The sequence below is a fragment of the Pongo abelii genome, chromosome 20, assembly GCF_028885655.2.
Source record: "Pongo abelii isolate AG06213 chromosome 20, NHGRI_mPonAbe1-v2.0_pri, whole genome shotgun sequence".
NCBI lineage: Eukaryota > Metazoa > Chordata > Mammalia > Primates > Hominidae > Pongo > Pongo abelii.
The window spans coordinates 1892119-1913493 of record NC_072005.2 but is presented as its reverse complement, the minus strand read 5'-3'; the positions used below and the strand labels follow the sequence as shown (position 1 = coordinate 1913493).

The 21375-nt window shown below is 56.6% G+C and overlaps 1 protein-coding gene across 2 annotated transcripts in view; it reads left to right on the top strand.

Moving 5' to 3' along the window:
- Positions 1 to 21375, top strand: part of AP3D1 (adaptor related protein complex 3 subunit delta 1) — a 50209-nt gene that overhangs the window by 10442 nt on the left and 18392 nt on the right. The window contains exons 2-14 of one of the 2 annotated variants that reach the window (XM_024237253.3): positions 2982 to 3077; positions 3886 to 3966; positions 4601 to 4681; positions 9073 to 9180; positions 10623 to 10752; positions 11702 to 11841; positions 12017 to 12090; positions 13501 to 13550; positions 16803 to 16852; positions 17276 to 17324; positions 18731 to 18876; positions 19339 to 19487; positions 19558 to 19788. In XM_024237253.3, the coding sequence (XP_024093021.3) occupies positions 2982 to 3077; positions 3886 to 3966; positions 4601 to 4681; positions 9073 to 9180; positions 10623 to 10752; positions 11702 to 11841; positions 12017 to 12090; positions 13501 to 13550; positions 16803 to 16852; positions 17276 to 17324; positions 18731 to 18876; positions 19339 to 19487; positions 19558 to 19788 (1385 nt within the window). Of the gene's footprint in view, positions 1 to 2981; positions 3078 to 3885; positions 3967 to 4600; positions 4682 to 9072; positions 9181 to 10622; positions 10767 to 11701; positions 11842 to 12016; positions 12091 to 13500; positions 13551 to 16802; positions 16853 to 17275; positions 17325 to 18730; positions 18877 to 19338; positions 19488 to 19557; positions 19789 to 21375 lie in introns of those variants that run through there. The other variant, XM_054539275.2, reaches the window with a different exon arrangement.

Here is a 21375-nt window from a genome sequence, read left to right as displayed (position 1 = left end):
GCACTTTGGTAGGCCTAGACAGGCGGATCATGAGGTCAAGAGATCGAGACCATCCTGGCCAAGATGGTGAAACCCTGTCTCTGCTAAAAATGCAAAAATTAGCTGGGCGTGGTGGTGTGCGCCTGTAATCCTAGCCACTCTGGAGGCTGAGGCAGGAGAATCACTTGAACCGAGAGGCGGAGGTTGCAGTGAGCCGAGATTGTGCCACTGCACTCCAGCCTGGTGACAGAGGAAGACTCCATTAAAAAAAAAAAAAAAAAAAAAAGTACCCCAGGGAGTTCTCCTGTGTATCTAGGGTTTAAATGACCTGTCTTACTGCAGTCCTGAGGACTTAGTGTATAAAGGAAATAAATACGCACCATGTGTTCTAAATTACATCCCAGAGTTAAATAGATGCTGAAACCAGCATCATTGTTTTAGTATCTCACTTGCTCTGTGGTGAAGTGTGAATTTAGTGTGGAACTAGCTGAGGTGTTTGAGAAATTTCACCATGTTGCTCCTCTAATTTCCTTTTGTTTTTGTAGAAAGTGTCAATGATGTATAGCCACATTATACCTTCAAATAATTTAAATCTATGTTTATAATATAATCTTCTGGGTCTAGATCATGTTTCCCTACCCCAACTAATACATTTTTTTCCTAATTCAGGCCGGGCGCAGTGGCTCATGCCTGTTATCCCGACACTTTGGGAGGCTGAGGCGAGCAGATCACCTGAGGTCAGGAGTTCGAGACCAGCCTGGCCAACATGACAAAACCTTGTCTCTACTAAAAATACAAGAATTAGCGGGGCGTGGTGGTGTGCCCCTGTAATCCTAGCTACTTAGGAGGCTGAGCCAGGAGAATCACTTGAACCTGGGAGGTGAAGGTTGCAGTGAGCTGAGGTTGTGCCACTGCACTCCAGCCTGGCATCAGAGCGAGACTCCATCTCAAAAAAAAAAAAAAAAAGACATTTGTTTGTGTGAGGCTTGGTCTGAGAGGAGCTACTTGGACTCTATCAGAAGTTCAGAAGTTAAAAGCCAAGAGGGAGTCCCAGGGTTGTGACCCACTGCCGAGTTCCTAGAAAGCTGACTAGTGGCTGGGCGTGGTGGTGCACACCTGTGGTCCCAGTGCTTTGGGAGGCTAGTGGGGAGGATCACTTGAGTCTGGGGTGTGGAGGCTGCAGTGAGCGGTGATCTCACCACTGCACTCCAGCCTGGGCAACAGAGTGAGACCCCATCTCAAAAAAAAAAATAAGTCAAGCAAGTTGACGGGAGCAGACCCACCACATTGTGTGTATCCATTCATCAGCAGTGAGCATGGGGGCTGTTCCTGTTTCAGGCCACTAGAAATGGTGCTGCCATGTGCGTTCGTGTGCTTGTTTTTGTTTGGACACCTGTTTTCCATCCCCTCGGGTGCACGCCCAGCAGTGGAATTGCTGGGGCGGTAACTCTACGTGGAACCGTGGAGGAAGCCCAGGCTGCTTTCCACGGCAGCCGCGCCGTTTCACATCCCCTTTGCCCTCGTGAGGGTCTGACCTCTCCACGCTTGTGATGGTCTTTTTGTTCTTTTCCTTTTAAATCAACAGTCCTGACCCTTTGAGCAGGAGGAGCGGGTTATCCTTGCTCCGGGGATGGGAGCACAGTCCTGGGGCGAGGTGTAGTAATTTGAAGCCCGTCTGGAGGATCGGGTGACACTCGTTCCATTGTACAAAGTTGGATCATAAAACATTCAGGAAAATATTATGTGTCTGTGCCCTCCCCCCCGCCCCACAGCCGTGGCTCCTTCCCCAGCCCAGTGCAGCTGGCAGCTGAGGTTGGGGTGTGGTCCTGGGTGACACATGAGTGGTAGGTACTCCTGGGGCTGCTTCGAGGCCAGCTACAGTGGGGCTGGGGACAGAAGCGTGATGGGGTGGGCTTGCCATCCTTGCCTCTGGTGGGCACAGCAGGAGGAACATTGCATCCCGACGTAGGGGCTGGCAGGACGGGGCCCGGGCAGCCATCACTCCTGACCTGTCGGATGATGGAGAGGGGCTCCTGTGCGTTAGGAGGGCTTGTCGTGGGTGCCTCATCGTCCACTGATGGAGGCGTTCTGAGCCTCTGCTGCTCCCTCCTCTCTCTCCTCCCAGGTGGGGTGGGTTGCCTCTGGGGCCAGCATGGCATTGACCCGGCTTGTCTCTGGTGCTATGTTGGGCGCCTCACATCTGTTTGTCCCTTGGGAACCTCGTCTGCCATTCTGGACCTCGTGCCTGAGTTCGCTTGGGTCAGAACTGTCCTTGATGGTGTTCTGGAGACACGCGCAGTTAGTGAGCAGGCCCAGGGGATGCAGACACACCAGACACATCCCCTCAAAACCTGAGCGCGGTTTTCACAGCAGTGAGAGTCACACTGGCTGAAGGTGGGAAGGCCCCACATGTTCGTCCACCAAGGAGTAGGCAAACGGTGGGTCGTGTATAGCGGAATGCTGTGCGCCACCACCACGGCCAAGTTCCAGAACATTATCAGTCTAGAAAGAAAGCGAACCCTCCCCGTCTCCTCTCCCAGCCTGTGGCACCCACAAATCCCCTTCCTGTCTCTGGATTGGCCTGATCTGGACATTTCGTAGAAATGGATCACATGGTGTGCTCTCTTATGTCTGGCTTCTTTCCTTTTTTTTTTTTTGAGACGGAATCTGGCTCTCTCACCCGGGCTGGAATGCAGTGGTGTCATCTTGGCTCAGTGCAACCTCTGCCTCCCACGTTTAAACGATTCTCCTGCTTTAGCTTCCTGAGTAGCTGGGATTACAGGCGCCCGCCACCACGCCCAGCTAATTTTTGTATTTTTAGTAGAGGCAGGGTTTCACCATGTTGGCCAGGATGATCTCAAACTCCCGACCTCGTGATCTGTCTGCCTCGGCCTCCCAAAGTGCTGGGATTACAGGCGTGAGCCACCGTGCCTGGCCCGAAATCATTATTCCAACCCTCTTAGCTAGATGTTTGCAATCTCTGTGTTTATCCCCCATTATAGGCAAAATACATATCTCAGTGCATTGATGAGATCAAGCAGGAGCTGAAGCAGGACAACATCGCGGTGAAGGCGAACGCGGTCTGCAAGCTGACGTATGTAAGTGCCTCCCAGTGGCCCGCGCCCAGCACTGTCGGGCTGCTTCTCCACTCAGCGCGTGTTCCCTGTTCATCAGCCTGTCTGTCCACCTGTCAGTCATTGGTACCACCCGCTGTCAGTGAGCCACTCAGGGCCAACCCAAAGTCCTGGCGCGGAGAGCCATGTTTGTCACATGGCTGGCAAACAGGCCAGAGGGCGGCAACCCACAGGCCCTGGTGGTAGCCCTGAGGGAGCCCCATGGGGTCCTCTTCTGGGTGGGGTTCACTAGGGACGCCCCTCGCCTGCAGTCTCGGCTCCCTCCCACCACAGGCTGGGCCAGGACGCCTAGTGGGGAGAGCTGGGGCCCTGGACCTTCCTGGGCTGGCTCCCTTCCTGGCTGCAGTTCCAGGTCAGTGTGTGAGCTGGGAACAGGCACTCCTCCCTCTGGCCTGTTTCCCCGTGGGAGGTAGCGAGACAAAGGGCTCGTCCAGGGTCCCCCCATGCTGCTGCTCGTCTCGTAACTATTTCAAGAAGCCGATTCGCCAAGGGTTGGTAGGGGAATGTAACCAGTACCCGTAAGCGCCAGTTAGCCACTTGCAGACGTTGAGCCTCTTTTTAGTGCCTGTCACTAACTTGTCCCTGTAGCTTTTAAATGTCAGAGTCGTTTGTCAAAAGAAGAAATTAAAGGCCCCAGGGGTACGTATTGGGTGGTTTGTTGACAGTGAATGAGTCTGTTCCGTGTGCTGGGAGGGAGTGCTTGATGCCGCGGCTCAAAGCCTTTCTCTCTGCTTTGGCTTGTGAGTGCAATTTCTTGTGCGTCCCTTAACAGTTACAGATGCTGGGATACGACATCAGCTGGGCCGCCTTCAACATCATAGAAGTGATGAGTGCCTCCAAGTTCACCTTCAAGGTGAGGTTCTGGGACGGCGAGGCTGGTGGGGTGGGGAGTGATTACAGGTGTGAGGCACCGTGACCGGCCAATTTTTATTATTATTATTCTTGAGACAGAGTCTAGCTCTGTTACCCAAGGTGGATTCAGTGGCCTGTAATCCCAGCACTTTGGGAGGCTGAGACAGGCGGATCACCTGAGGGTGGGAGTTGGAGACCAGGCTGGCCAACATGGTGAAACCCCATCTCTACTAAAAATATAAAAATTAGTGGGGCGTGGCGGCGCGCGCGGCTATAATCCTAGCTACTCGGGAGGCTCAGACAGGAGAATTGCTTGAACCCGGGAGGTGGAAGTTGCAGTGAGCTGAGATCGTGCCATTGCACCCCAGCCTGGGCGACAGAGCGAGACTTTGTCTCCAAGAAAAAAAAACACACATACATATTCCAAACTGGGAGTTTCCTCATGGAATTTTGAAGAAATCTGGGTTGGTTTTCAAATGCGGGCTGGTTCCCACTTGCTGGTGGCCCCAGCGTCCAGGCTGCGGAATGTTGCTTCTGGGCTGGCGCTGCCTGCTGTGGTCACTGCAGAGCAGAGCTGGGAGCTCCTGGAGGCTGCAGGTGCCCGGCCTCTGATGTGCTCATCTATTCTCTCCCAGCGAATTGGCTACCTCGCTGCTTCCCAGAGCTTTCACGAAGGCACTGACGTCATCATGCTGACCACCAATCAGATCCGTAAGGTGGGTGTTCCCGGGCCGGGGCCGCTCTGTACTGAGTGCAGCCTGCCTCTGCTGGAGCGTCTGGTTCCCACACGCGTCTTCCTGTGGGCAGCTGGCGCCTGTGGCCCCCTTGAATGTGAGCGGGACTTCCGCAGCCATAGTCCTCCCGGCAGACGCAGAGAGGAGGCCTGGCGGGTCTGAGCCTGCGCTCCCTGGTGGGCTTGCGAGGTGGAGAGATGCTGAGCAGTGCGGTGCCCCCTTCCCTCGCTCACCACCTGGAGGGGCCGGCGAATGGGGCTCCAGGGTCCACTCGCAGCTGGCCTCTGCGGTCGCCCACTTTCTTCCCTTCTCCGCTCATGGTAGTGCCTGCTGTAGCTGTGGGCCCTTCCCTGCCCATGTGGGGTGCTTCCTGCCCACGGCTTTTTTTGAGTCCCATGAGGTGCATTTTTCAGCACCATGTAAATGTTGCATTTTGAAATGGTCACGGAGGGCACTGGGTAGTAGCACAGATCCTCCTTGGCCCCGAGCTCTGAAAACCTTTGGTTCCTGCCTCTCAATAGAGGGGTTGGGGTGTTGGAGAATCAGGCCCACCCTTTTCATGGGCAGCTGGCCCCTTTCTGGCCCCAGACCACACATCAGAGGCCACGGTCCCGGCTCTCCAGTGTCCATGTGCAAGGGCGGGACCCTGTGGCTGTGTTGTCGACCCCACAGGGTGACCTGAAGACCTGGGCTGGGGGCTCCCAGCACGCCGAGGGACAGGTGTGGGGGAACTGGCTGTGACTGATGTCCGGCTTAGGGTGTGGTGCAGGTCCTGGGACTGTTGGCTCTGCTGGGCTCACCATTGTGGGCAAGGTTATGGAGCTGGGTGTCCCGCCTGGGCCGCGGGCGACATGCGCCCTAGATGCCGTGGGGCTCTTGGGTCGTGGCCATGTAGCAGGAGGGGCCTGGGTGGGAGTCTGGCCTGCTGAGAGGAGGATGGGAGCGGGTTTTGCAGGTGGTAACTGGGAGGGAGGAGGGTGGAGGGCTCCAGCCGTCCTAGGTACCCAGGTGGCAGCTGCCCAGCAAGGAGGGCCATGTGTCATGCCCAGCTTTGTGTCTCTTGCTGATGGGCTCGGCACGGCCGGTCCCTGTGTGAGCGCCTCGCTGGGGTCTTAGATCCACCGCTGCCTTGCCAGGTGCTCAGGGCTGTTAGACCCTGTGTGTCGGGCGCAGCTCTGACCTGGTGCCTGCCGGTGCCTGCCCCTGGCCTGGCCTCGGATGCAGGTGGGCCCCGGCTCAGCCAGTTAGCACCTGCTTCCTCTGTGTAGGATCACATGCTTCCGATGTTTGCAGTCCAGTGTGTCATTTGTTTGTTTTGTTTTGTTTTGAGACTGAGTCTCGCTCTATTGCCCAGGCTGGAGAGCAATGGCATGATGTCGGCTCACCGCAACCTCCGCCTCCTGGGTTCAAGCGATTCTACTGCCTCAGCCTCCCGAGTAGCTGGAATTACAGGTGCCCGCCACCATGCCTGGCTAATTTTTGTATTTTTAGTAGAGATGGGGTTTCACCATGTTGGCCAGGCTGGTCTTGAACTCCCAGCCTCAAGTGATCTGTCCGCCTGGGCTTCCGAAAGTGCTGGGATTACAGGCATGAGCCACCGTGCCTGGCCTCATTTTGTTTTTTATTTTATTTTTTTGTTTTGTTTTGTTTTTGAGATGGAATCTTGCTCTGTTGCCCAGGCTGGAGTGCAATGACTCGATCTCGGCTCACTGCAACCTCTGCCTCCCGGGTTCAAGCAATTCTCCTGCATCAGCCTCCCAAGTAGCTGGGAGTACACGCATGTGCCACCACACCCGGCTAATTTTTTTGTGTTTTTAATAGAGACAGGGTTTCACCATGTTGGCCAGGCTGGTCTGGAACTCCTGACCTCAAGTGATCTGCCCACCTCAGCCTCCCAAAGTGCTGGGATTACTGTGCCTGGCTTGTTTTTTAATAAAAAAATTTATTTTGTGGGCTGGGTGCAGTGGCTCATGCCTGTAATCCCAACATTTTGGGAAGTTGAGGCAGGTGGATCTTCTGAGGTTGGGAGTTTGAGACTAGCCTGACCAACATGGTGAAACCCTGTCTCTACTAAAAATACAAAATTAGCCGGGCGTGGTGGTGCATGCCTATAATCCCAGCTACTCAGAAGGCTGAGGCAGGAGAATTGCTTGAACCCAGGAGGCGGAGGTTGTGGTGAGCCGAGATTGTGCCATTGCACTCCAGCCTGGATGACAGAGCGAGACTCTGTCTCAAAAAAAAAAAAAAAAAATTCTTTTCTTTTTTTTTTTTTTTTTTTTTAGGGTATTTTTAGTAGAGACAGGGTTTCACCATGTTGGTCAGGCTAGTCTTGAACTCCTGACCTCATGATCCGCCTGCCTCGGCCTCCCAAAGTGCTGGGATTAAAGGCGTGAGCCACCACACCCAGCCCTAAAAAAAATTCTTACTTTTTTTTTTTTTTTTTTTGAGACAGGGTTTTTGCTCTGCCACCCAGGCTGGAGAGCAGTAGCGCAATTGCAGCTCACTGCAGCCTCGACCTCCTAGGCTCAAGCGATCTCCCTACCTTAGCCTCCTGAGTAGCTGGGACTACAGGCATACACCACCACACCTGGCTGATTTTTTTGTATTTTTTGTAGAGGCAGGGAGGGTTTCACTACGTTGCCTAGGCTGGTCTCAAACCCCTGGGCTCAAGTGATCCTCCTGCTTCGGCCGTCCAAAGTGGTAGGATTACAAGTGTGTGCCACCGCTTCAGCTCACTGTTATTTTATTTTATTTTATTTTATTTATTTTTTGAGACGGAGTTTCACTCTGTCGCCATCTGGAGTACACTGCAACTTCTGCCTCCTGGGTTCAAGCAATTCTCCTGCCTCAGCCTCTCAAGTAGCTGGGACTACAAGTGTGCACCACCATGTCCGACTAATTTTTTATATTTTAGTAGAGACAGGGTTTCACCATGTTGGTCAGGATGGTCTCGATCTCCTGACCTCGTGATCTGCCCGCCTCAGACTTCCAAAGTGCTGGGATTACAGGCGTGAGCCACCGCGCACGCCCACTGTGTCCTTTTAAAAGAACCAGTTGGCCCCGCACGGTGGCTCACGCCTGTAATCCCAGCACTTTGGGAGGCCATGGCGGGCGGATCATGAGATCAAGAGTTCAAGACCAGCCTGGCCAACATGGTAAAACCCCATCTGTACTAAAAATACAAAAATTAGCCGGGCATGGTGACACGCACCTGTAATCCCAGCTACTTGGGAGGCTGAGGCAGAGAATTGCTTGAACCTGGGAGGTGGAGGTTGCAGTGAGCCGAGATTGCACCACTGCACTCCAGCCTGGGGGACAGAGTGAGACTTGTCTCAAAAAAAAAAAAAAAAAAAAGCTGGCCTTGTCATATTTTGACCACAGAATGTTAACCCTGAGAAAGGATCTCGGTAGATGCATATATAGATGAAGTCTTGGGAGTTTCCTTAAGAAGATGTCTCCCCAAGAGCAGGTTTGTGATATCAAGAGAGGGTTTATTTCCCCAAGTGCTGACACAGGAGCTGGGGCGGATGCCGTGTTGTAGTGAGAGCTGCGGGAGTGAAGAGCTGGGGCAGACTCCATGGGAGGGCATGGGCAGCTGCCAGCTGAACTTTGAGAGGGGCCCATGGGAGCTGTTCCTGGGCCCTTCCCCTCAGTTGTTGGGGAAAGGGACCCCAAATGGAAGCAGGGTCTCTGAGGACCCCATCCTGTGGGGCTTTCCTGCCCGTTCTGTGCCAGGCCCAGCACCCCCGTCTCTGCAAGCTGGGAGCTGCCAGTGATAGGTGAGGGCAGCCCTGGTTTTAGGCCTGGAACGCTCTGCTCTTGCACCCGGGGTGGCCCTTCCCCACACTTGCAGTGACTTGTGACAGGCGCCTCTGTCCCAGGAGGTGCCAGGAAACTTGGTTGATTCCCATGCAGAGTGCTTCAGTTTGTGGCTTAGACCTCCCTGTCTCCAGCCCTGCCCATCCAGGAGGAGCCAAGAAACTTGGTTGATTCCCGCCCACAGAGCGTTTCAGCCTGTGCCTCAGACCTCACTGTTCCCAGCCATGCCCACCCAGGAGGGGCCAAGAAACTCAGCTGATTCCCACACACAGAGCACTCCAGTCTGTGCCTCAGACCTCAGTGTTCCCAACTGCGCCCATCCCGGCTCCTCTCTTGGTGACAGTCTCCCATGGGCTGTAAATTCTTCCTCCTTGTCCGAGTTCAGCTTCAGACCCCTCAGCAGCGGGGGTGCTAAGGCACAGCTGCACCCCAAGGGGATATGCTGAGTCCTGGGGCGTCCTGGGAGAATTTTGCTCCTGCTGCTCCCGGCGACCCAGGCGTCGGATGTGCCACGCAGGGCATCCTGGCCACGGCCCCTTTCTCTCGCTTTCCAGGACTTGAGCAGCCCCAGCCAGTACGACACAGGCGTTGCACTGACGGGTCTGTCCTGCTTCGTCACCCCAGACCTTGCCAGAGACCTGGCAAATGACATCATGACACTGGTGAGTTTGTAAGCCTGCCCACCACCCTTGCCTGTCTGCTCTGGGAAAAACTCGGTCAAAGTGGCATGCCTGGGAAGCTTGGCTATGTGGAAACCGGCCGGGGTCCCCGGTGTGTGGCCTGCCTGAGATGGGAACCAAATCACTGTCAGCTGGTGGAGCGGCTCTTGGGCCGCTTTGATTCCTGCGTGTCTTGAGTTTATATTTGAAATCATCTTGCCGAGAGGAGGAACAGGGTCTCCCTGACAGGCCAGGCCCGGTGGGGGATGTTTGCCCTGAGGTCTGACAGTGGCTCCTGTCTGAGCCGCCAGTGGGCTTCTGTGTGGTTCTCTTTCCTCCATCCCTGACCACAGCTTGACTCCTCCTTGCCACTCTGCTTGTCAAAGGCTACGTCCCCGGCTGTGACAGTCTAAAACCTGGGAAGCCCCTGGAAATTTTGGCCCCAGAAACATCTGTTTTGTGCCTGACTTAACCTCCAGTTCATGAGGGGGACCTTTGTTCCTTTTCATTTAAAACACAGCAGCCAGATTAACAGTGTGGAGGGGGCATGGTTTCCTCCCTGGGAAGCACTGTCCCTGCGTGGCTGCCTGTCCACCCGGAGGTGTCTAGATCGTGGCCGATGGGCGCAGTCCCCGTGTGGCTGCCTGTCCGCCCGGAGGTGTCTAGATCATGGCCAATGGGCGCTGTCCCTGCGTGGCTGCCTGTCCGCCCGGAGGTGTCTAGATCGTGGCTGATGGTCTTGGAGATGGTCAGCACAGCCTGCTGAGCTTCTAGATCAGGGATCAGCAGGCTGTGGCACAGGGCCAAATCCAGCCGGCTGCACCTTCTTTGCACGTGTTGTGTTGTCTCCGGTGGCCTTGGTTGTGAAGGCACAGCTGTGTGGTCATGACAGAGGCTGTCTGGCCCATGAAGCTGAAAACACTGACTGCTGGCCTTCACAGAGTGCCGGCTCCTCTAGAGTAAAGCAGTGGGGAGCCCACGAGAGGGTGGATGTCAGTGCCCCATCATGGGTTGGCTCTGTCAGGACCAGGCAGTTCAAGGCGACTCCCCGGGCCTGATAGATGGGAGGACCCCTGCTGGGGAATTTGAGCAGCCTCAGGGCACAGCCGTGGGGAGCTGGGCTGTAGGCTGTGTTCCCAGCACACCCGCGTTGCCTGCGTGACTTTCCTCTCCAGCCTTCATCCTCCCACTGTGGGACCCAGGACCCTGGGGCAGGAAGGCCACAAGGGAGGAGGGCTCGCTCTGGAGGGCAGGCCTGAGTCAGAGGCACAGTGAGGCTGGCTTCCATGGCATCCAAGATGCTGGTTTGGGGCCCCTGGGACTGGTGTGCAGCCACAGCGTCGGGCTGGAGGGCGTCTCCTCTCTGTGGAGGAGGCAGCTGGGAGGGGCGAGAGCAGGGATGAGTCGCGGGAAGCCCGCGCAGGCTGAAGCCCGCTGCCCCGCAGATGTCACACACCAAGCCCTACATCAGGAAGAAGGCTGTGCTGATCATGTACAAGGTGTTCCTGAAGTACCCCGAGTCGCTGCGCCCCGCCTTTCCCCGGCTGAAGGAGAAGCTGGAGGACCCCGACCCCGGTTTGTGGATTTGAGTTAAGCCTCAGGGTTGAGGGTGGGGGATCAGCCGGTGCCCTGGGAAGATGTGGTGGTGTGTTTTGGGGGGTGCTGCGGGGAGTGGTGGAGGGCTCGGTCCAGGAACATGCCTGCTGGAGGTGGCTGGGCCTCCCCTCGCTGGGGCAGCCAGGAGGGAGGTGCTGGTGGTGGCGGCAGTAAGATCCAGTGTGGCAGCTGGCGGTGAGCCTGGCGTGTCACTGAGCAGAGGTGGACCCACCCCCACCAGCGCCTCTTAGGACCAGTGCCACCAGGAGGCACCTTCTACAGGGCAGGAGACAGTCTAGACCATATGTCCCGTGCAGGAGCTGCCTCCACCTCATATGGCTATTGTGTATTTGTGGTGTGGTGACTGCGGGACGCGGCTTCAGATTCAGTTTCACTGAGTTTCCCTGGGCCGGTGTGTGAAGCCTCTGGTGTGTGGCGGGCGTGGGTCAGTGGACCCCAAAGCCAGCCCACAGGAATCCCAAGGCCCTGTGTGCAGAAGGGGAGACCCCAGCCCTAAGCACGGGACCCGATGGGCGAGCTTCTCCCTGGAGTGGTGGGGCATGGACGCAGCAGGAAGACTCTCTGAGCCCCGATGGCTGGGCAGCCGTTTCTGGAGCCCTCATGCTGAAACCCCCACTCAGAGGGCCGCTGTCAGGCTATCCTGAGCTTGGTGACGCTTGCGTGCGCTTGTTCCTGGAAACGGTGCCGAGCAATGCTTTCTCAGCGCCAGGAGCTGGCTGCTGTGGCCTGTTCCCTGGAGGATCAGGTGTGTGGCTGCTGTCCCTGTCACCAGGAGGAGGTGGCAGAGCCAGGACCATGTTCAGTGGGAGCTGCTGCAGCCCCAGAACCTCCTCCCAGGCCAGGAACACGATACGATGGTTTTCTAAGTGGAAGGACAGGACGCTGATGAGGACCCCTTGTTCCCCAGGGGTTCAGTCGGCTGCTGTCAATGTCATCTGCGAGCTGGCCAGACGCAACCCTAAGAACTACCTGTCCCTGGCCCCACTCTTTTTCAAGCTGATGACGTCCTCCACCAACAACTGGGTCCTCATCAAGATCATCAAGCTGGCAAGTACTGCCTGGGAATGCGGCCTCCTCACCCTGCGTGGGGCATTCCCTCACCCTGCGTGGGGCATTCCCTCACCCTGTGTGGGGCATTCCCTGCGGGTGACCGAGGCCCTCCTGTCCCTCATCCTGCGTGGGGCATTCCCTGTAGGTGACCTAGGCCCTGCTGTCCCCACAGTTCGGTGCTCTTACTCCTTTGGAGCCGCGGCTAGGCAAGAAGCTGATCGAGCCCCTCACCAACCTCATCCACAGGTGAATGCAGGCCATGCGCGGCGGGGGCGGGCTGGCTCCACGGGGTCCATTGTCGGAGCTGTGGGGCAGGCCAGCTCCACGGGGTGCAGTGCTGGAGCGGCAGGGGCAGGCCGGCTCCACGGGGTGCAGTGTCGGAGCTGTGGGGTGGGCTGGCTCCATGGGATCCAGTGCTGGAGCGGCTGGGAGCCCGGCCCCAGCGCAGTACAGCGGGGGCTGGGCGTGAAGCAGCTGAAAGATGACTGTCCGTCCTAGACTGGAAGCCTGTGGTGGCGTTCCCAGCCACTAGACTCTTCTCCATGCTGCTAGAGACATTTGGGGAGTTTGGGTTTTCTTCGTGGGTCTCCGCACTGCAAGGTTATGGAATGGGATCCTATGTTAGGAGCCTTTTCAGGCCAGGCTGCCTTTGGTTGCTAGAAGGGGACACTTTAGTTCCTCAGACCAAGTGCTGAGGAGGAACCAGGATCCCTCCCTGGCCCCCACTGCAGGGAAGGGGAGGGGTGGAGTGGGCCGCAGGCAGAGGCGTCATCGCCGTGACTTTCAGATGCAGTCATGTGTCGGCAACAAGGACACATTCACAGAAGGGTGTCATTAGTACATTTCACCATGTGAACAGTGTAGCATACGCGCACACGCACTTCACTGGTGAAGCTCACCACACTCCTAGGCTACGTCGCGTGGCCATTCTCCTGGCTGCGGCCCTGTCCTGCAGGTGACTGTAAAGCTGTAAGCAGCTGCGACTCCATGGCGAGTATCTGTGTGTCTGAACACATCGAAACACCGAAAAGGGCTGGGAGCTGTGGCTCACGCCTGTGATCCCAGCGCTTTGGGAGGCCAAGGCGAGTAGATCACTTGAGGTCAGGAGTTCAAGACCAGTCTAGGCAACATGGTGAAACCCTGTCTCTACCTAAAAAATACAAAAATTAGCCGGGTGTGGTGGTGTACGCTTGTAATCCCAGCTTCACGGGAGGCTGAGGCAGGAGAACCACTTGAACCTGAGAGGCGGAGGTCGCAGTGAGCCGAGACCGCACCATTGCACTCCGGCCTGGGCAACAGAGCGAGACTCCGTCTCAGAAAAAACAAAAAACAAAACAAAAAAAACTCTAGAAAAGATGCAGTAGGAAAGCAGTATTGCCATCTCACGGGCCGCCGGGGGTGCGTGGTCCGTCCCTGCCCGGATGCTGTCACGGGCCTGCAGTTGCAGAGGGATTTCTCACATGCCCTTTCTGGGAAGGTGAGACAATGACCAGCCGAGCACCACAGGCCTTGGAGAGCAGGGCACGGGCTCCCTCCTGGGGCACACTCCCTGGGCTGTGGGGCTGAGGCCGTCTCCAGCTGAGCCGCCGGCACTGGGTCGCTGCATCTGACGAGGCCCCCAGTCCTCATGCCGCTTCCTTGTGTTCCTTTCCTTAGCACGTCTGCCATGTCTCTCCTCTATGAATGTGTGAACACCGTGATTGCAGGTGAGAACCGGCACTCTCCCCGTCTGGAAGGGCTGGCACTGCCAGGCTGGGGTCTCGGGTGGGGACAGGAGGGTGCCAGGCCTGGTGTCCCCGAGCGCCACCCCTGCTGGAACTGAGAAGGAAAGCTGGCTGGTGGGGCCTGGGGCTGGCTGGGAGGCCGTCCCAGGCCTCTGCTGTCAAGGTGGCCGTGCATCTGCCTGGTCTTCCACCGCCGTTGGTGCTGGGTGTTTGCTTCTTAAGCTGCCTGGTGGCCCAGCCACTCTGGAGTCCCCTTGGGTGTGAAAGATTCACCTGCAGATAAAGCCCCTCCTCATAACCTGCTTCCACAGATGCCGGCCCCTGCTGCTCAGGGCCTACCATCCGCTCTCACAGTACACTGCATTTTTTCCGAGACTTTAAAGCACTCCTGAGACAGCATATTGTTTCACCCATGGATACTTAAGCAGCAGCATCTACCACAAAAATATTTTCTTTTTTGAGACGTAGTCTCACTCTGTTGCCCAGGCGGCAGTGCAGTGGCGCAGCTTGGCTCACTGCAACCTCTGCCTCCCGGGTTCACGCCATTCTCCTGCCTTAGCCTCCCGAGTAGCTGGGACTATAGACACCCGCCACCATGCCTGGCTAATTTTTGTATTTTTAGTAGAGACGGGGTTTCACTACGTTGGTCAGGCTGGTCTCGAACTCTTGACCTCTTGATCCGCCTGCCTCGGCCTCCCAAAGTGCTGGGATTACAGGCGTGAGCCACCACCCCTGGCCCACAAAAATATTTTCTAAGGCAGAGTCAGAATCCACACCTCCGGCTGGGCCAGGGCACAAGGGCCAACGACCAATGTCCCCAGTGGTCTCCGCCGAGCTGCTCCAAGTCAGCGAAAGCCTCATGGGGCATTGGGTGGTGCACTTCCTTATGGTTGATAAAGCAGAAGCTTCTCACCAGTATGAGGGCCCAGCTATTCAGGAGGCTGAGGCAAGAGCATCACTTGAGCCCAGGAGTTCCAGGCTGCAGACAGAGTGAGAACCCGTCTCTCTTGAGGCTGGTGTGCAGTGGTGCGATCATAGCTCACTGCAGCCTTGACCTCCCAGGCTTAAGCGGTCCTCTTGCTTCTACAGGCGCATGCCACCCAACCCAGGTAATTTTTTGAATTTTTGGTAGAGACAAGGTCTCACTATGTTGCCCAGGCTGGTCTTGAACTCCTGGGCTCAAGCCATTCTCCTGCCTTGATCTCTCAAAGTGATGGGATTACAGGCCTGAGTTACTGTACTCAGCCAGCACCCCATCTCTTTCGTTTTTTGTTTTTTTCTAGCTTTACTTAGGTATAGTTGACAATTAAAAATGGTATATTGTTAAGGTACACCACTTGATTGTCAAATAGCACAATTCAGATAATTAACACATCTACACATCACGCCTGGCCTACATTTCTTTTTAAAATACATTTGTTCCTACCTGGATAATCTATACACCTATTTCAAGGAAAAAAAAATTACCATCTACGTTTATATTCAAATAACACTCCTGGCCGGGCGTGGTGGCTCACGCCTGTAATCCCAGCACTTTGGGAGGCCGAGGCAGGTGGATCACCTGAGGTCAGGAGTTCAAGACCAGCCTAGCCAATAATGGTGAAACCCCATCTCTACCTAAAAAATACAAAAATTAGCAGGGCGTGGTGTCAGGCACCTGTAATCCCAACTACTTGGGAGGCTGAAGCAGGAGAATTGCTTGAACCTGGGAGGCAGAGGTTGCAGTGAGCCAAGATTGTGCCATTGCGCTCCAGCCTGGGCAACAAGAGCGAAACAACTTCTCAAAAAACAAAACAAAAAAAAAAAACACTCCTACAAAGATTGAGTGTGACATTTCTGAAATCTTGCATGCGTGAATATGCATTTATTTTGCCACATTTTTTCATTCGTATTTACATTTATATGTAGACTTTCTGTCCAGGGTTATTCATTTCCAGATATTTGTATTTTTTGTATTAAAAAGATTATTATTTCAGTAGTTTTTGGGCGGTATTTGGTGGTATTTGGTTACAGGGATCAGTTCTTTAGCGGTGATTTCTGAGATTTATGTACACCAACACCCAAGCAGTGTACACTGCACCCCATGTGCAGTCTCTTATCCCTCACCCCCCACCCTCCCCCAGGTCCCTGGAGTCCATTAGATCATTCTTTTTTGGGGCAGTGGGGGGGATCGTGGAGTTTCTCTCTTGTTGCCCAGGCTGGAGTTCAATGGCACAATCTTGGCTCACCGCAACCTCTGCCTCCCAGGTCAAGCGATTCTCCTGCCTCAGCCTCCGGAGTAGCTGGGGTTACAGACATGCTCCACCACTCCCGCTTATTTTTGTATTTTTACAGGGAGAGACAGGGTTTCTCCATGTTGGTCAGGCTGGTCTTGAACTCCCGATCTCAGGTCATCTGCCCGCCTCAGCCTCCCAAAGTGCTGGGATTACAGGCGTGAGCCACCGCGCCTGGCCTAGATCATTGTTATGCTTTTGCGTCCTCGTAGCTTAGCTTCCAAGAACCCATGTCTTAAAAAGAAAACACACGCACATGCACACACACACACGGTCTCCTGTACGCCTTCATTCCATGCCACTGGCTTGTTGGAAAATGAGTCTCTGTCCCTGCATGTGCCTGGCGGTCCCCTGGCTTCATGTCTTTCTTTTAAAGCTGTTAGAGCCGGGGCTCTGAGGGTCGGCTTCTCACTGCCTGCCTGTCCCTGCCCAAAGGACACAGCAGAGTCAGCAAAGGGGAATGGCTCAGGGGATGCTGGGGAGGCCAGGCCCAGCTTCTAGAGCCTTCTGTCAGTGGAGTCCTGCAGGATGTGCTTCATCCCCCAGCAGTGAGCTGTGATGATAATTTGTGAAGTGTCACCATGGAGGCTCCCAGAGACCCAGCACCTGGGTTCCTACAGGGTCTGGTCCTGTGGCCTCGGGGCCTGGCCCCTGCCGGGATTCCAGACTCCAGAGGGAAGCAGGGGTTGTGAGTAAACCACAGTGTTTGCAGGAACAGCTGAGGCCACGAGCTGTCCTGTCGGTGAGGGTGGGGGCCCCTGCAGGTTCCTATCCTCAGGCCTGCGATGGAGCTAGGTTTTTGCAAACACAGTTGGGCTGCGTGGTCCCAAACCCAGTGGCATTTCTGTCATCCCTCCCATCCCTGCTCCCGGTGAGGGGGTGCTGGTGCCCCATGGCCCTGAGTGAGTGTCGGCGCTGGCCATGGTGCTGGCCGCGGTGCTGACCAAGCTGTCTCTTGCAGTGCTCATCTCGCTGTCCTCTGGCATGCCCAACCACAGTGCCAGCATCCAGGTATGTCCCGCACTGGGCGGGGCCCATGGGGTCCCACACTGCAGAGGCCACACCTTTCCACAGGCGGGAGCTTGCCCACTCTGTGACCAAGGTGCTGGTCCCCCCACGCCATCTTGGGGCTCGGGAGGGCACAGCCGCGTCCTGTGTGCACTACCGGCCCGAGCCTGCTTGGGATCCCCATCATGTGTCTGTGGGGTGGACACGTGGGGCACTGAGGAGTGGGGGAGAGCGCCCGTGGGAAGCAGGGCCTCCCTTGTCTCCGGTGCCCCATGTGGGCCCTGCTTGTTTCCCTCCTGGGCTTTGAATGTTGGGCGGGGCTGACGCCGGGCCTTAGGCCAGGTTGAGGTTGAATCTGGAGGGCACCTGTGGGACTCACCCTTGGTTTAGAGGATGTAACCATCATCGTTTTTTTCTTCTTTTCAGCTTTGTGTTCAGAAATTAAGGATATTGATTGAGGACTCCGATCAGAACTGTGAGTCATCCCCTCCCCAGTGCTGTCATTTTCGTGTCCCCACCTCTGTGAAGTTAGGGGTCCTCCTAGTGTGAGGAGGAAGTGGACACGGCATCTGCAACCCCAGCTGTCTCCCTGATGGATGGCACTCTGCCTCAGAGGCGGCCCTCTGCCAGTGCCCTGTGGCGCCCTTGCACCCCGACCTGTCTGCGTGGGGGGGCTGGGAAACACCTGGCAGTTGGACAGATGCCACTCACTGAGCACCTTGGTCCGAGATTTCTGGATATTTCAGCCTCTGCATGTTTTTGCGGGGGTGCGTGAGGCTTTGCATTGTGAGATAGAGCAGCACATAGTACCCTTGCCCAGGTGCCTGCCCGCATGTGGGTGCCCCCGTGCTGCTCTGTTGAGGAATTAGAATTAGCGGCCCCTGCCTGGTACCTTGTACCTGGGCGGTGTTTTGGACGCTCATTTTGAAGCCAGGTCTTTTTGTTTAGAGCAGGAGTTGGCAAACTCACCTGCAACAGCCCAGATAGTGGAGTGGCCCCCCTTATCTGAGGTTTCAGGTACCCCCAACACAGTCCAAAAATAGGCAAGCACCCCACAGTCAGGTATTCCAAGAGAGACCACGATCACATACCTTTTGTGACTGTTTTATGATTGTTCTGTTCTTAGTTGCTATTAGTTGTTAATCTCTTACTGTGCTTAATTTACACACCGAACTTCGCCATAGGCACAGATGTGTCAGAAAAACACTCACACGCGGGTCTCAGTACCGCCTGCTGTGTCAGGCTTCCACTGGGGGTCATGGGCCCATCCCCTGCCGGTAGGTGGGGACTACTGCGTTTTCTCCGTGGACCTCACGGTGTCTGTCTCTGCTCAGTGCTGCCCCGTGGCCTGAAAGCCACCATGGATGGCAGTATGTGAACGGGTTCAGCTGTGTGCCATGTGGCTGGGGTGGCCCTGACTTAGGTTGTGGCATCTGTGCCTCATGCCCAGCCACCCTTAGCTCTCCGTGAGCTGGTTTGGGCCAGTTGGGTGAACAGTGAGTACTGGGTACAGGTGAGACCCTGCCTTGGGCAGAGGATGCCTGATGCTGCTGGAAAGTCTTCTCTGTGTTCTTCCCTGCACTGGCTGGGTGGGAAGAGGAGAGCTGACAGCAGCTACTACAACGTGGTAGTAGGTAGGGGAGGCCTTCCTGAGGGAGCTGGCATGGGGGCAGCCTGCACCCCAGCTCCCAGGGTGAGGGCTCTGCTAGGGCGACATCCCGCGTGGTGAGCTCCAGCTAGGATACTTGCTCTGTCCACCCCCAGGTTGCCAAGGCCAGGCAGCCTCCCGAGGTGGAGACCCGGCCTGGAGAGCCTTGGGCCCTGCCTGTACCCTGCTGCCTGTGTCCGTCCCAGTGACCCGGCTCTGGCCTCTCTCTGCAGTGAAGTACCTGGGGCTGCTGGCCATGTCCAAGATCCTGAAGACCCACCCCAAGTCCGTGCAGTCCCACAAGGACCTCATCCTGCAGTGCCTGGACGACAAGGACGAGTCCATCCGGCTGCGGGCACTGGACCTGCTCTATGGGATGGTGCGTGCCCTCTGTCCGCCACTCGCCCGCCTGGCCTTAGTTCTCTAAGGGACATTAAGTGTCAGGTGCAGAGCCACGTGAAATGCATGGAGTCCCCTCACACTCGGCCATCAGTTAGTGTGGTGGGGCAGGGCAGAGGGGCGCCAGCCCTGGTCTATGCCTGTCTTCCAGGGCCTGTGTGGAGGGGGCGGGGCCAAGCCCATGCCTCTCTTCCAGGGCCTGTGTGGAGGGGGCGGGGCTAAGCCCACAGAACAGACTGTGCTGGGCCAGTTGTTGCTCCCTGGCTTGGGGGCCGTGTGCCTCTAACCCAGCCCACATCGCAGGGGCCTCCCTGGCATCGACCTGTGAATCCGGGTCCGCCTGTGTCCCGTGGATTCTGTCTCAGGAGCAGGTGTTGGGTGTCTCACCAAGCAGGCCCCAGGCTGGGTCCGCTGTCACCACTGTCCGTACGCTTTTGCCCAGGTGTCCAAGAAGAACCTGATGGAGATTGTGAAGAAGCTGATGACCCACGTAGACAAGGCAGAGGGCACCACCTACCGTGACGAGCTGCTCACCAAGATCATTGACATCTGCAGCCAGTCCAACTACCAGTACATCACCAACTTCGAGTGGTGCGTCCCGCTCCCAGGGGCATGGCTGGGGGTTCCGCGGCGCCGCTCATTCACCGCCTCTGCCCCTCAGGTACATCAGCATCCTGGTGGAGCTGACCCGGCTGGAGGGCACGCGGCACGGCCACCTCATTGCCGCCCAAATGCTGGACGTGGCCATCCGCGTGAAGGCCATCCGCAAGTTCGCCGTGTCCCAGATGTCTGCGCTGCTTGACAGCGCGCACCTGCTGGCCAGCAGCACCCAGCGGAATGGGATCTGTGAGGTGCTCTACGCTGCCGCCTGGATCTGCGGGGAGTTCTCAGAGTGAGTGGGCGCTGGGCCTCTGGGCTGGCAGCTTCTCCCAAGTTTCTGAGGGGTAGGGACCAGGGATGTGCCTGGCAGATCCTTCCCACCGTCTCCCATCGCCCTGCAGCCCCGGCCATCTTGCAGGTCCGTGGGTTTCCAGCACCTGTCCCCTGACAATGGTCGGGCCCATTCCCCCTTTACAGAGGCAAGTCTGTGCTGCCCTCTCTGCTCTCTGCCCTCGGGCATCTATGGCGTCCCCAGGAGATTGTAGATCCCGTGGGCACTAGGACTGGGAGGTGGGAGGATCCATGGGGTGGGCTGCAGACGGGGGGCTGGCCCTGGGCATCTGCAAGGCTCAGTCCCAGCAGGGCGAGTGGCAGCTCCTCTGAGCCCTGTTTGCTGTAGGTGAGGTGGGAGCTCCGTGTGGCAGTTAGGTGGCCCAGGGAGGCACCTGCTCAGCCCCAGCCTGCCTGCGCCAGGCCCCTCTGGAGGCACAGGGGTCTCAGTGCCAGGTTCCAGGTGGGCCGCAGGGATAGGTCTTATCGACACTGCCCCTGCCGTCTCCAGGAACGTCAGGTTCTCTCTGGCCAAGAGGACAGATCACAGCCACTGCTGGGCAGGCTCGGGTCGCCGGGCCTGCCTGGAGGTGGGAATGTGTTGCTGAGACTCAAGGTTCTCACAGCAGTCTGGATTTCCAGGCTCTCTTGGAAATTTATGAGATTTGCCACTATGCCTCACTGCCTCAGGCCCGGCCCCGTCAGCACCACTGGCTGCTACCTGCTGCTCATCACTGCCACACCGAGCACTCCCCACCCTGGGCCTGCCCCGGCTCAGGAAGGCACCTGACTTCTGGGATCCCGAAAGCGTCCCCAGCCAGCCCGCATCCCAATCCCGAAAGGGTCCCCGGCCAGCCCGCGTCCCGATCCCGAAAGGGTCCCCGGCCAGCCCGCGTCCTGGAGATGAGCGCTTCTGTCATTTTCTTTTTTCCCCTCACCCCGAGACAGAGTCTTGCTGTCTCCCAGGCTTTGCCCAGGCTGGAGTGCAGTGGCGCAATCTCGGCTCACTGCAACCTCTGCTTCCCGGGTTCAAGCGATTCTCCTGCTTCAGCTTCCCGAGTAGCTGGGATTACAGGCACCTGCCACGAAGCCCAAGCCCGGCTAATTTTTTTGTATTCTTATTAGAAATGGGGTTTCACCATGTTGGCCAGGCTGGTCTCTTAACTTTTTTTTTTTTTTTTTTGAGGCAGAGTCTTGCCTATCTGTTGCCCAGGCTGGAGTGCAGTGGCATGATCTCAGCTCACTGCAAGCTCTGCCTCCTGGGTTCACGCCATTCTCCTGCCTCAGCCTCGCAAGTAGCTGGGACTACAGGTGCCCACTACCACGCCCTGCTAATTTTTTTTGCATTTTTTAGTAGAGATGGGGTTTCACCATGTTAGCCAGGATGGTCTCGATTTCTTGACCTCATGATCCACCCGTCTTGGCCTCCCAAAGTGCTGGAATTACAGGCGTTAGCCACCATGCCCGGCATCACTTTCTGTATTTTTAGTAGAGATGGGGTTTCACCATGTTGGCCAGGCTGGTCTCAAACTCCTGGCCTTGTGATCTG